We start from the raw sequence: 14,425 nt of genomic DNA on the forward strand, positions 1-14,425 counted from the left end.
ATTAAATCATACTGAGTCACTAAGGAACCACAGTGTTATTTTAATCACAGAATTTGGATGGGTAACTCTGGTTGCAGAAGGTAAGTCTAAAAACAGGGATGTGTGTGCTTTCCTCTCAATGTCACTCTTGATTTTGAAGACTCACCCTAAGAATATCTTTTCCGCTGAAATGTTGTCTTACAGAGGTGCATATGCAGTTCCCTGTGATAAGAGCACACAGGATTCAAAGGAAAGGATAAAAGCATTCTGCTCTTACAAGCATTGCATGCAGAGACTGCACAGGGACCGTGGTGGAGCTGGTGTAATTATGATAGAGGAAGGTGAGAGCAGGGCTTCATGAAGGCTACTAATGACTGAGTTTATGTAGACCAAGCACTAAAAACCATCTAGTGAGGAGACGTTCATTGGAAAGATTAATGGTCGCTGTATTTCAATTCTACTTCCACCAGTGCAAAGCAAGGTACTGAAAAACTGGAGTGCAACAAGGACTCCATAAATCTTTCCTATTTAGTCCTGCATATTAAGTAAGGGCTGGAGAAATGGGAAAGGTTGGGAGATAGGAAGGATGGAGAAGAAAAACCTGCTGATTTGCTTACTTCTTTGGGATATATTACCTGATTAAATCTGGGGAAAAAAATCTTACAAGTCTGGAGTAGGCTGTAGGGATCCACGGGTTTTCTGCATAACAGGTTGTTAATTCCCATCTTAATTTAGCGAGACTCTTAAGACATTTTTTTTTAATTATTTTTTTTGTTGCTCATCTCCCAGTTGTCCTTCAGCTCCTTGCAGAAGCTCTCCTTTGGATGGAGTGTGAAGATCTCGCTTAACCAAGGATCTGAAAATGTGGTTAGAAAATACTAGGAAGGAACTTGGATGGCTCTCGGGCTGGAGCCAAGACAAAAGGAGGGGGAGAGAGAATCCGCAGCCGCTCCCAACATGCACGGGAGACCTGACATCTTGAACTGCTGGCTGCAGCATTCACTGAGACATAAATCAGGCCATTCATGAAGGGGTCTGCTCTGCCAATATACATAAAGAGAAATACTAGACGGAAAGAGGCAAATCTGAATTAGATCCATCTCTTGCATAGCAGAAATCCTTTACGCCAGTTAGATGAGAGAAACTGATGTTTGAAAACCACAGAAGGTTTGGCAAGGGTAAAATTTTACATGCTAATGAGCCCCCAAAGAATTTTGACCTGTGAAGGATATTTAACTACCGAGAAAGATTTATATCCAATAATACACAAAAATGGAAGTGAGCACAGAATTCGGGGAATTAGAAACATACTACAAACATCCTCCTGCTCACATCAGAGTTGAGGAATAATTCAAGAAAATACCAGAAACACTTTTCAATATATAAGCAGTGAGAAAAGTAAGATTCCTTAGCCAGGGAATCTGTATGGTATGATCTGTCACTGTCTGCATTCAGTATGTAAAAGCCTTATCACTACAGAATACTGTAATAGGTCCTTGCACAAAGAGACTGCTCTGGAGAACTTGTCATCTGGAGTTTTTATGTTACAGTGGCACAAGAGCCAAGCAATGCATTATTGAAAGAACACAGATTTCCAAAGCCTCAGGTCGATGAAACCACAAGACTATCCATCTGTTGCCCTACTGCTTTGCATATGTATTCACCCTTTAAATGACATTTCACCAAAATAGTTTGCAACAAAACTCCTATATTAATACTTTTAAGACCATGATTTGATGAAGTCAGAGGTTTTTCCAACCAGCTTTCTGCACACCTGTATTATTAGCCTGATGTAAAAGAAGCTGACGTTGTATCAATATGTTACCTATTATTTCTAATTAGTGAAGTCAGTTACCATTCCATCTGTGTATATTTGTGGACAATGCATAAATTCACATCTGCAATAATAAATTATCACTACCTGTCACAAGGGAAACATAAGAAAAAAAACTTGAGAGTGATCAAATGCTGGCAGAGGTCGCAAAGAGGTGCATCCAGAGAGGATGCAGAGAGGTGGAGGAGTCTCCATCCTTGGAGAAACTCCAACCCTGATGGGACATGGCCCTGGGAAATTGACACTGAGCATGGGGCTGGACTACATGAGCTCCACGGGTACCTTTTCTGAAGCTTGAATTTGGCCTGTCCCTACCCCCTACACATGCACCAGACCGACCAGGCACTCTGCTTAGTCATGGGCACCACTGTTTTGTTTCCCCTCTACGTCAAGTCAAGAGAGTCGAAAAACCCCCATTTTTTCTTTAGACTGTAAAAATAACTAGACATAATTCTTTTAAATGTGTAATAAATATTTTTAAAAAGAGTATCATTCCTTTTATATAACCAATTTATCTCAGCAAAGCCAACACTGGATCCAGAAGTCAGTCCTTTGGGCATCCAGGACACAGGTTACTATGACCAAGTACACTTGCCAATGTCCACATTTAACATGCAAACTCAACGCCACAATTTCTCTGCTAGTTTGTTTTACCACACTGCTGCACAACAGCCCTATTCACCCTAAATAAATCTATCTTTAAAGAAAATTTTTAAAGTAAAAGCCTAAAAGGAACAAGTTTGCTACTTTTTAAGCCATTTATTTGATATTTGGCTTTAAGCAAAAAAGGGAAAAAGCTGCAACCCAACCTAGGTTATCTATTATTTTAAATGCATCTCAAGGCAGGAGGTCATTTCCAGCCATCTGTTGAAATATTTTGACACTAGAAAGTAGATCCAATGTTTGCACATTCCCAAATCCTGTTCGAAAGCAGCCAGGAGACTACTTTAGTCAAGAGGCTGGTGCAACAGGACCTCCACATCTATTGGGTCTGGATCTTCTTTGCTATGCATTTCTGTAAGCGCCAACCACAGCTGGGCCAAGACAAGCGCTGAAGCTTCCGAAAGAGCAGCAGTACAAATTATGTTTGAGCTAGATCGGTTATTTCCAAGGGACCAGAATCACAGAGGTACATAGGGATACGGTGTAGTTGGGAACTGTCAATGTTAGGTTAATGGTTGGACTGGATGATCTTCAAGGTCTTTTCCAGCCTAGACGATTCTGTGATACACCAGATCCCTCAGCGCTATGTCGACCCTACTCTTAAACACCTCCAGGGATGGGGACTCCACCACCTCCCTGGGCAGCCCATTCCAACGCCTAACGACCCGTTCTGTAAAGAAATGCTTCCTAATATCCAGTCTAAACCTTCCCTGGTGCAACTTGAGGCCATTCCCTCTTGTCCTATCACTTGTTACTTGGTTAAAGAGGCTCATCCCCAGCTCTCTGCACCCTCCTTTCAGGTAGTTGTAGAGGGCAATGAGGTCTCCCCTCAGCCTCCTCTTCTCCAGACTAAACAACCCCAGTTCCCTCAGCCGCTCCTCGTACGACATGTGCTCCAGACCCTGCACCAGCTTCGTTGCCCTTCTTTGGACCAGACACGCACAGGACACCTTGCTGGCTCAGGCTCTCTCTGCGTTCCCACCTAGGCTGCCAAGGCTTCAGGAAGAGAGGTAACAATAAATCATTTAGCACCTTTTAATTGAAAAAGCATATTGTTGGGAAATGCCCAAGACTTAGAAGTCTGCTGTATGCTGAGACGAACTTTGTGAAGAATATCTGGATTGAAGAGGAATACATACAATTTTGCAAAATCAGGGGTGAGGGGCACAGCATGGCATAAAATAATCAATCTCTGGAATCATTTCAGATGTATTTTCTCCCCTGACTTGGACAAAGCCCAAACATGGATCCTTCCTAAGGAGATTTATTTCTATTTGGAATAGATGTCAACCTTTCCATTAGTTCCTTGTAGTAAGAGTACACTCGCTGTTCCCCACTTTCATACCTAGTAGTTAGAAGGAATGGTTTAGCAGTTCACTGCACCAGGCAAGCAGTCCCACACACGTCAAGAGAATTTCTGCAAGAACGAACATCCCTCAAATCCCACCCCACCCCCCAGTTTAAAGATTCATCCATCACTTGCCCTCTTCCACCCCAAACATTTCAGTTACAATACTCAGACCATCAGTGTCCAGCTCTGTGACTGGCATCTCATCTGAACAGTGACAAATTAACACTAAATAATCAAAAGCAACAGAAAAATAATGGGAGAGATTAGGTTTCAAAATGATACATTTATTATAACTAAACAAAGGACACAAGCTCCAATTAACTTAAAAATTTATACTGCATTATGGCAAACACAGGACCAGTATGCTCAGAGCACAGACAAATAATTTTTGACTTAAATTTATAATAACACGGGCTGAAATTCTTCAACTGAAAAGCAGAACTTGGAATACATACAAAGAACAGAATATGGGATTCCTCTTAATGAAATATACCCAATAATTTGATATAAAGAATTTAAAAGTATTCAAATACATGCTGAAGTAGCTAAAGTTTAAATAATTAGCAAGGTACATAGATATAAAGTTACAAGAAGTATTTTGGAGTTGTATAAAAGATGTTACTTTTTCTCCCAGACAAAGCCTACGTAAGTGTAAGGTGTTATCCTGTCAAGAGAATATTCTCTACCTGCATGCAGTCCTGCTGACAAACTACCTCTTAAATCAGCGTTCTGGTACATAACTTGCAAGCAGATTTATTCTCACAGCATGCAGTCAGTGACAAAAATCTCAGTAAAAAACATCTTTTGAGCTAATGTGAAATGGAAACAAATTTTTCAATAAAATAGGTCTTTTGACCTGCTTGTTTTGAAGGGGAAAAAATGACATCCTACTTTACTTCTCAACCCTATTGCTAAACTGATTTTTTTAAAGGCTTTTTATATGTTTTACACTTTTTCCTCTGAATAGTTTATAATCAAAATCTGATCTTATTTGAATCCGAAACAACTGTAACGGTCTCACCGATTACCTAACTCTGAGCTTAAAGGCTTGGCCTGTGTAAGTCACAAGGTCACCGAGATCTCACATATCCTTTAATTATTTAAACAAATATTTTACATTTCCTGATTAAATATTCATTCAGGAATAAGTCTGACTGTACACTCGGAAGTCATCCTTTCTCTGAAAGTACTGCAGCTCCTGGTTTTTTTGGTCAACACGGAAGACAACAAAGCATGTTATCTGAAGCTAGTCCGTCCGCGAGCCACCGATTTGCTGGAATTGTCTGTAGTGCCTGGACAGAGCTGCTTGGGAAGGCTCAAACATGGGTAAATGTGAATCACCGAGGGCTTCCTTATCTTTTTAAGCTTGCAGAACATGTGTTGTTCAAGTCCAGCTGTCCTGGGTTTGCTTACTTTCAACATCAGAAGGAAGGTATTTCCCATGAAAATGCTTTGCTATGGTTGACGTGTACATCCTTGAAACGCTTTACGTAACAGGGGAAAACTGCCATTTGTGATTGCCATTTAAATGTATTTTATGTAATCTGTTAAAATTTCACAATATGCCAAATTTCAAACAAGTCCAAGAGCTAAAAATGTTTAATAAATCTATTGATTATTTTAATCAGGACGTTCTTCATAAAAAAATCAACTATTTTTGGCTCCCTTATTTAATCCACAGAAAATTTAAGTGAACAGTAAACACAGAAGAAGAACAGCAAAGTGTCTTGAACTCCCCAATACTACAATCAGATAATTTACTGTAAGGACAGTTAAAGCTCCGTAAAACTTTAATCAACAAATCTCTGAAAACAGCTTTTTCTGCTACTTCCATTTTAAAATCACATGCATTCAAGTGCATACAATTCTTAGGTTTTGATATTCCATAGAAGGTGGCTGACAATTTTAGAGTATCTTTATCATGTTTCAGGAATGTCAAGTAAGACTGTTATACACTCCTTTCAATTTGAAGATATGCAATTGTAAAACGTATCATACTTCAAAGCCCATTAATTCTAATTGTAAATTACACAATGTAAAAACAAGTTTTTAAATTGAGTTTTTTTGAAATTAGTTTCACTCTTGCATTTTCATCCAAGATAAGTTTTGGACTAAAAAAGGACCTAGTGAAGTCTTATCTTCAAAATCTACAAACTGACTTTCATGCTGAAATCTCCAAGTTAAGTTCAATTTACAAGGAAGAGAACAGCCCCCTTTGTTTAGGGACATATTAACTACAAAGATCATACTGATTTGAAATTTCAGCTTTGTCACAGCAATTTTACACTTCAGATACAATTACAGTAATTCTCAGGAGGATCTTACTGTAAGCAGCTTTCTTTGCAAACTGTACAGAATATGAACTCAATACTTGAATTACACACTGACCCTTTTTCTAGAATTGTACTGTACATCTTACTGTACATCTTGCTTTGGAAACAACTAAATACAATGGTCCATCATGCAAGCCATGAGATTGTCAAAACTTCTTTTGTTCCACTAACTTCAGATAAGTTTTTACAAATAATTTAGTCAATCTAGATAAATACTGAACATGGAATTATGTTGAAATATGCTTGGGAGTCAACATTTTCTACAAAAATATGCAACTATGACTAAAAAGCATTAAGTACTAACTGCCCACCTCAATATCACTGTGTACAGCGCCATTGTAAGATGTGCTCCCTATAGTGTACATAAAATCAAGAACGTTCATATATTTTAGAATACTGGGTGCAAAATAAAATTAAAATAGAAAAACAAACCACAACCCTGCTGGTTCAAGTCACACTTCATAACAGATTTTAAGAGTGGAAAATTCAGGCTACCAGGAATTATGGAACATCCCAGCATTGGTATTTTAGTTTTCAAACTTAAAAAATTACTATTAAGGACAGACACTAATGAGTAAACCGTGGCCTACTGTCAGTATTTAATCACACAGTTAAAGACAGTAACTATAAGCAATTAATTAGAAAGCCAATGATGTAATCAAAGCACTGGCAATACCAGACATGACTTGACTGCACAGTAAGCAAGGCTATGAGATGAAAGTATTTATGTACTTTGACTATACCTGGTTAGTGATTTTATACCTGAGATGAAAATTGAGAGGTAAGAGAACTAGTTATGGTGTAAATAATTATCAGATGAAACAAACATGCAAAAATAATTGCATTTGTAAAAAATCTATGCAAAAAGATCACAATTGATGTTTTCCCCTTACAATTATTTTCATTTTGCTATTTAGACGAACACTTTAACTTACTTTACTGTGTGACAGATTGTGTTCTGAAACTATTTTAAAGGCTCTTGTGATTCCAATGCTTTAGTAATTCATGGAATTTTGAGTAGAAGCAACATCCTCTACTCCTTAGTCTTAAGAAATTTAAGGCACCCATAAGAAGCAAACTTCATGGCAAGTTTCCATTCTAGGGGAAAAAAAATCTGATTTCCCCTTCAACAGAAAAAAATAATAATCATGAATTCATAAAAGTGATTAGAATGCCACATTCTCTGTCAGTGAGGCAACAGCTTAGTGATACTTAGGTTAAATAAAACTCAATTTAAAGAGCTACTACTGAAGCCACAGAATCTTCACGTTACAAAATGTGTAATATTGTGACAGAAGGGAAAATTTGTATTAAATTCTGAAGAAGCTAAAAGGTAGAGGCAGAGCAAGGCTGGGCCTCACATAATGATGAAAGAAAATAAATGAGAAACATTTTTCCATGATAGATACACTTAATTTATACAGTAAACTTGCAAGTTTAATGGATCACTGTACCACAACAACGAGTGCAAATACATGATTTTGTGGGCAGGAGCACCGCTAAAGAAGCATATTTTGTTTTCATCTGTATGGAATGACAGTAAATTACTTCTCTGATGAACAGAAATTTCATTCCATATTGTCAGAAAACATATCTACGATTTATTACTAGAATCAGCTCAAAACACTTCCCATAATCACAAAGCTCAAGTAATATGTAGCTATTAGACACAGAGAGATATACAAGGTTTTGGTTACAATTAGGATTAGCTTCAGATTCTGAAGCTTAATTCTTTACTTCCACAGCTTCTTTATCATGCTTTTCCTTTGCTTTCTCTTTTTCTTCCAGTTTTTCTTCTTTTTGAAGCAGTGCCATAATCTCAGCAACCTGACTGGTGCCAATATCAATATCTTCTTTGTCAATCAGTTCTACTACCTACATAAAATGAAATTGAGACAGCATTTACTTTTTACACGATTCAGGCATTTTCATATCATAAATTTTGTTCAGACAAAAAAAAAGTTCTCTCATGTTTAAGAAAAACAGCATTTCTTCTTATACAAAACACAAGTTCAAAGCACAACTAGGGCCTAAAACATATCCAGATTATTAAAAAAAATAGCTAAAACTTAAAGCGAATGATCTAGAACTTTTGACCTCAGCACAAAGATTCACATTTTAAAACGTTAGTAAAACACACCCGTTTATTATATCTGTTCCGATGGAAAGCTCAGATTCAGTACTTGTTGAAATAGTACTTAAGACAATACTTAATTTGTAGGTTTAATTTTATCAAAAAGACCTACTGTACTAAATAGGCACAAATTTACAAAAACTGAAAAGTAGAGGCGGGGAGGCCTTTCAGAAAGCAAAATTAAAAAATAATTTAGCAGGTGATTCCAAATTCCTTTATATAGCTTTTTGTACAAATATATTCTTGGCATAGTTCCTCAAGTTCCTAGAATTATTCTGCATTATATGCAGAATTCAGAGGTACATTTGACCTGTGTTGCTAAATGTACAATGGCTGTTTAGAGCAACAGGGAAGGCAATCACCACTGGGACAACTTCAGTAGAGAGGAAATGTGTTTCAAAAGGCTGATACTGTATTTTCAGCCATAGTTTAAGTGCTATTTCTGTACTGAGTAGGAAAATTACTTGCAAGGAAGTAAGTTTCAGGACATCTCTAAATTTACCAAGTAAAAAAGAAACAAGAAAATGAAGGAGCAATGCTGGGAAAACCTGAAAATGTTCTGCAAAATGAGAAAACAGGACAAATTAGGCCAAGAACACAGGTCATTTACAATGGACCTAAGGGACAACTGATTGTCTGATGTCTTTCAAGCATAGGAAATACAGGTCTCAGTTAAATATCTAAGGTATGCAAGTAGACAAGAGAAGCCATTATCTTGTGTTAACATAAAAGTGTATCTATACACATTATGTCAAGACTTTGGCTAATAGTGGTATTCCTAAAGTACTTGTTCTAATGCTCCTTCCCATGCTCCCTCCCATTCATAAGCAGCACAATGAAACTACCATATTTTACAAAACTTGACATAGGCATACAGGAAAACCTACAACTTTAAAGGGTAACATGGGTAACAGACACAGGATAAAGATTTTTTATCCCCCCCCATCAAAAACAGCCATACAAATTCTGAAGATGCTAATATGTATTATAAGATCTATTTACAATACATTACCAAAAACCTCACTGGCTTCAAGTAAAGACTCTTGCAAAAGACAGAAATATGAATTTAAGTTGAAACAGGTACAATGTTTGAGGGATGGCTAGCCTTATTTTCTTTAAGTAATCTACAGACTTACCTTAACAACATTATCTATATCAATTTTGCCATCCTTGTTTTCATCTAGTGCCTCTGCAATCCTAGTTAGCTTCTCCTCTGGAATCTTCTGAATTTGTTTCATCGCATTAATTAGCTCAGCAATACTGATGAGATTCTCCCTGAAGAGGAAGCACAATCTGTGCATGGCAAGCAGTTACTCCAAAGGAGTAAAGTTGACAAAATATAGTACTGAAAGTCACTACATTGCAGGTCATTTGTAAAAGCATTAAAAACTATTTATTTATAATCCTGAACAGAATGCAAAAAGCAGAAATGAGTTATTGATCAGCAAGCAGATTTCAAATGAATCTTTATCTTACCATTGAATATCACGCTTTTGGTTTTCATGTGCTTTATTTCACAAATACAGGTATCCAGTAGCATTTGAAAAATTTTAACACAGTTTCTGTGCTTCCCAGACTGTGTATCTAATGCCCTTTGCCCCCCGGCCCAATTTGCCAAAGATGCAGTGCCATGCACCTGTCATCCTTTCAGATTTAGAGAGGCTGGCCTACACAAAATTAATGAAAGTCACAGGAAAACAAAAGCTGGGAACTAATCGCTTTAGCAATTTAGCTGTTTTGTTAAAACAGGCTTCACTGTGCGTATCAAGGAAGAGACTTTGTAGAAGAAAGGACTAAACTTGACATTGTGACTAGCAGATTTCAGATGTTTCCACTGTCTGCTTACTGATCTCACAAAGCTGAAGTTGTCTGTCTTTTGCAGCCTAAAGCCTCTGCTTGCCTATGTAGTTTTGTTAGTTTGAAGAACCATCTTCCAGCACAGGTCAAGCTGAAATGCAGGAGACAGTGAATCCAACAAATATTAAACAGAAGGGCTTTACCAGTGTAGTCCCAGCTCCACACCTGGCCCTAACCTCTGGGCAGACTGACTTTTATTCAAGGAGCATTTCTCAAGCTGCCACTACACGTCCTGGACTTGTGTCATTTCCAGGACTCTTGATGCACCAACTTGAAGGTTAAAAAACAAGCCTTTGACAATTAAGCAATATTTAAACTAGTAATTTTCAGTCATACGTAATCACCCACAAAATTATCCACAAAACCATCCATTGCATAAAGCATAATTACATTCAGTACAAGCAGATTCTATATTGTATTTTTAATTTAGAAATCCGGATGGCTTTGATCAACAATTCTCTATAGCACCATTTATATGGCCACCTTAATCTTATTACACAAAATTTGAAACAAATGACTGTTTGCCCTGGGGGCTGGAAAAAACAAAGTTCAGAAGCAACAAAAGCAGAATCTTTATTTCTGTTTAGGTTATGCTCTATGGGAGCTGGGAAGTTCTCTTAATGAATCACACAAAATGGTGCAAGCATAAACTAGATTAAAACAGCATTCATAACCAGAAACTGTGAGAACTACAGTCACAGTTTTTAGGTATTTCAGTGCCTGTAGTATGCAACATATGACAGTTCAACATATGATTGCCTGAAAGACTCTCCAGCAACATTAAGACCTGGAGAAGTTGATAAATGAATTTGCAATGAAACTATGAAGGAAGATCTTTCTTTGAAAATCTGCAAGTGTCTTAAAGTTGAGAAGAAGCAAATTTTCTGCAAGGGACCACGTAAAATTATCTCCTTACTTCCATTAGACCATTTCTCTCCAGAGACAGAATAGACGTTATTGCAATTTTTTTTCCTCACTGACATCTTCACTACTAAAGAACAAGCACGGATATGCTTACCATGCTGTTGCGCACCTTTTCAATCAATGACACGGGGCAAACCTACTGCGTGAGGAGCATGACTAAAGGCCATGATTTCACCCGCACCACCGTTAGTGCTAGAGGAGTGAACAAGATGGTAAGATACTGCTTTGACTTTCAGAACCCCACCAGGACTCCTCAGCATATGGGGAATTATATCTGCTTTTTTCCTTCCTCGTTTCAACCATATTTAACACACCTTAGAAGGGAGAAAGTCTACAGCACAATTCTGTCAATTTTTAAAATAAATTATCTTAACATTCTAAACAACAACTTATTTGCTAATTCTTTTCTAATCACGCATCAGACAAAACAAGACTGATGATGAACAGTCAGAGACACATTCAATGATCTCAAGTCACTTACCCAGCAGGACTATCACCACCATCCAGCTTTATATCCACCACCTTTTGATTTGTCTCTAATTCATTAATAATTTTGTCTATCCGACCAATCATTCGGTTCACCCTCTTGGTCAATCGCTTGCTTGCCTTTGACTCTTCCACTGACTCTTCCTGGCCGGTTTTAGAGAGCTCTTTTATCTCTTGCAAATCCTAAAAGAAAAGGTCAAGAGAGAGAAAAGCTTTTGTCAGTGTGAATGCTCAACAACAGATAGTACTGATCTTGACTAGCATTTGAAGACAGGAACCATTAGCAAATGAAATGCAAATGTATAAACATATAAAGCCAAACTGGAATTAGAACAATAAATTCTAACACTGCTGCCTTTTTCATGCACCCCTTAAATGTGATTTTCTACACCTTTCATAAGATTGGTAAGATTCATTTGACTTAACTTGGAAGTATTTGCAATACTGACATCTATGCTTGGTAAGAATGAACTGCAGCATGCAGCAGTTAGCACCTGTTAGTCTAGTCACCCTGGGAATAAGAGCAGGAACAGGATTCACATCTGGTGGGAACTACTCCAATGATTTTAACTAGGCTTTATAAACACGTTACACAAATGAGGCTCTGCATTGTCCCGTACAAAGTTCATTCACCCAACTACAGGCTAACAGACATCCAAGCAAGATAGTATTTAAATTTGTGGATCATCTGCTAAAATGAAACACGAACAGAAATAAAAAAAGAACTTCCATGCCCCATTCTTCACCTCACTATACTCCTGGATATCACCCTTCAATTCCTCGAGCTCCTCCTTTTCCTTTGTTAGAGATTTTTTCTGTTCCTGCAGCTTGGTGCAAGCATCACTCAGCATGTCAATCTCCTCCTTAGTGATTTCCTCACCCTGTAACAGAAAATATATAGAAATTAGTAAGACACATTTGTGATTTTCCTCAACAATTTCGTGTCTTTTACCAGACAAGACAGACTCAATATTATTTTTCCATGTTCAGAGTTAATAATTGTCATAGCCATTTTGAGTCTGATGCAAAGATCTGAAATGCTAAGGCAATTAGTTTGCTATGGTACGTATTTTTTAAGTCCGCTAGTACAGCTAACGTGATTCATTATGCAGATTTTGGCTATTTGAAATTCTGTACTTTATTGTCTCATTGAAGAATGTTTTACTTCCTTCTTTCCTGGGTGAAAAATCCAAACAACTGAGAAACGATTCACTATGTACAGGAAAGATAAAAATGCAGAGCAAATTTCAGGAAGTTGAGCTGGAGCAAAGTTATCTTCAACAACCTTTGTGAGAATGAAGACGAACATCCACAGTTTGTGAAGTTTACCTGTCTCTTGAAAAGCTGAGCCTGAAAATCTAACCTCCAACTGAATACTTAAAGACTTCAAGATGGTTCACTAAAAATTCTGAAATCCCTTAATACTAGCTACAGTTAGTATATTAATCTTACCCAGACACCAGCTTTTATTCTGAATGGCTAAACTCTGAACAGCCACGTAAGTATAGTATAGAAAGACATGTGGAAACAAGGCTGCCAGAAACACAGAGCAGAACGATGATATACTTTGAAGAAACGACTACAGAACAGTTCACAAACTAGGCATCCAGCCCCTTCACCGACTCTGAAAGAGTTTCAGAGTACTGTTAACATCTAGGCATCAACCTCACTTCTGATTTTAATACAGTATCTATAGTTCACCTTAGGAAAAAAAAAAAAAAGCAACTCAGTTTTAAAATAAATTCCTCTGCGTCAAATAAAATCAGTCTTCTTCAAGAAACTGGCAGTCTTACATTTCTCCTCTAAGGGGCAAGAACGTATTCCACGGTGTTTAAAATCTTTGGAAGCATCTTTAGGGGACAGGCCACACTGTAACCTCAGTTAAGAAATGTCACGCTATCTTTACTTCCTGTTTTCTCCTATCAGTAAGGGCTGTTGAAGAAGTCCTACTTGTGGCATGTTGTCATACATTCTCGCGGTGCTGGTGGCGTGGCAGGCCGCAATGTAAATGCTGTGCCACATGTGGCCACGTAAGCCAGCTGCGACATCACACATCCTTGGTGTTGCCAAATGAGATCATCCCAGCCTTGCCTGCCTCCCCCCCACGGCATTCCTCATGGCTGCACTATCATGCACCCAGTTACACAGTCAGCCAAGTCAGGTAACTCATCACACAACAACGCATTTCAACGTGGATTAGTTGCATTTTGTTATTACCATTAAAACCTTCTTGGCAGCATTCTAAAGTAAACAGTGTTATAATAGTGGCAGGTAGATAATGATGCTGTCCAGGAAAATTGAAAAATTTTTTCTACTTAAAACATCCATTTAAAATTATTGTTGTTATTCTGCAAAGTAACACTGGGACTGAGAAAAATCCTGACATCAAATTTCATGAATAAAGTGCTCATCTACAAAAAAAACCCTCAAGGTACAACTGAAACATGAAAAAGAATCACACAAGAGATGGAAGCAGGGACAGGTGACCCAGGAAGAATACAGAGACACTGTCCCAGCAGGCACTGATGGGTTCAGGAAAGCCAAAGCCCACCTGGAGTTAAATCTGGTGAAGGATGTGAAGGGCAACAAGAAGGGCTTCTACGAGTATACCAGGAGCAAAAGGAAGACAAGAGAAAACGCGGGCCTGCTACTGAATGGGACAAGGAATCTGGTGGAAAAGGACATGGAAAAGGCAGAGGTGGTCAATGTCTTCCTCAATCTTTACTGATAAGACCGGCCTTCAGGAATCCCAGGTCTTTGAGACCAAGGGAGAAGTCTGGAGCAAGGAAGATCTACCATGAATGGAGGAGGATCAGGTTAGAGAACACTTAAACAAACTGAACACACACAGTCCATGAGACCTA

At 38.0% G+C, this 14,425-nt stretch overlaps 1 protein-coding gene across 3 annotated transcripts in view; it reads right to left on the minus strand.

The window, feature by feature from the left end:
* Window positions 1–4,090: 4,090 nt before the first annotated feature.
* The window catches only part of LETM1 (leucine zipper and EF-hand containing transmembrane protein 1), a 31,639-nt gene continuing 21,304 nt past the window's right edge, over window positions 4,091–14,425 (minus strand). For 2 of the 3 annotated variants that reach the window (XM_074865577.1, XM_074865579.1), the window contains exons 11-14: window positions 12,308–12,442; window positions 11,557–11,744; window positions 9,431–9,587; window positions 4,091–8,035 (exon numbers count right to left, since the gene is read on the minus strand). In XM_074865577.1, the coding sequence (XP_074721678.1) occupies window positions 7,886–8,035; window positions 9,431–9,587; window positions 11,557–11,744; window positions 12,308–12,442 (630 nt within the window). In that variant the 3' untranslated portion in view covers window positions 4,091–7,885. The remainder of the gene's footprint in view (window positions 8,036–9,430; window positions 9,588–11,556; window positions 11,745–12,307; window positions 12,443–14,425) is intronic. The other variant, XM_074865578.1, reaches the window with a different exon arrangement.

The sequence above is a fragment of the Strix uralensis genome, chromosome 4, assembly GCF_047716275.1.
Source record: "Strix uralensis isolate ZFMK-TIS-50842 chromosome 4, bStrUra1, whole genome shotgun sequence".
Lineage (NCBI taxonomy): Eukaryota > Metazoa > Chordata > Aves > Strigiformes > Strigidae > Strix > Strix uralensis.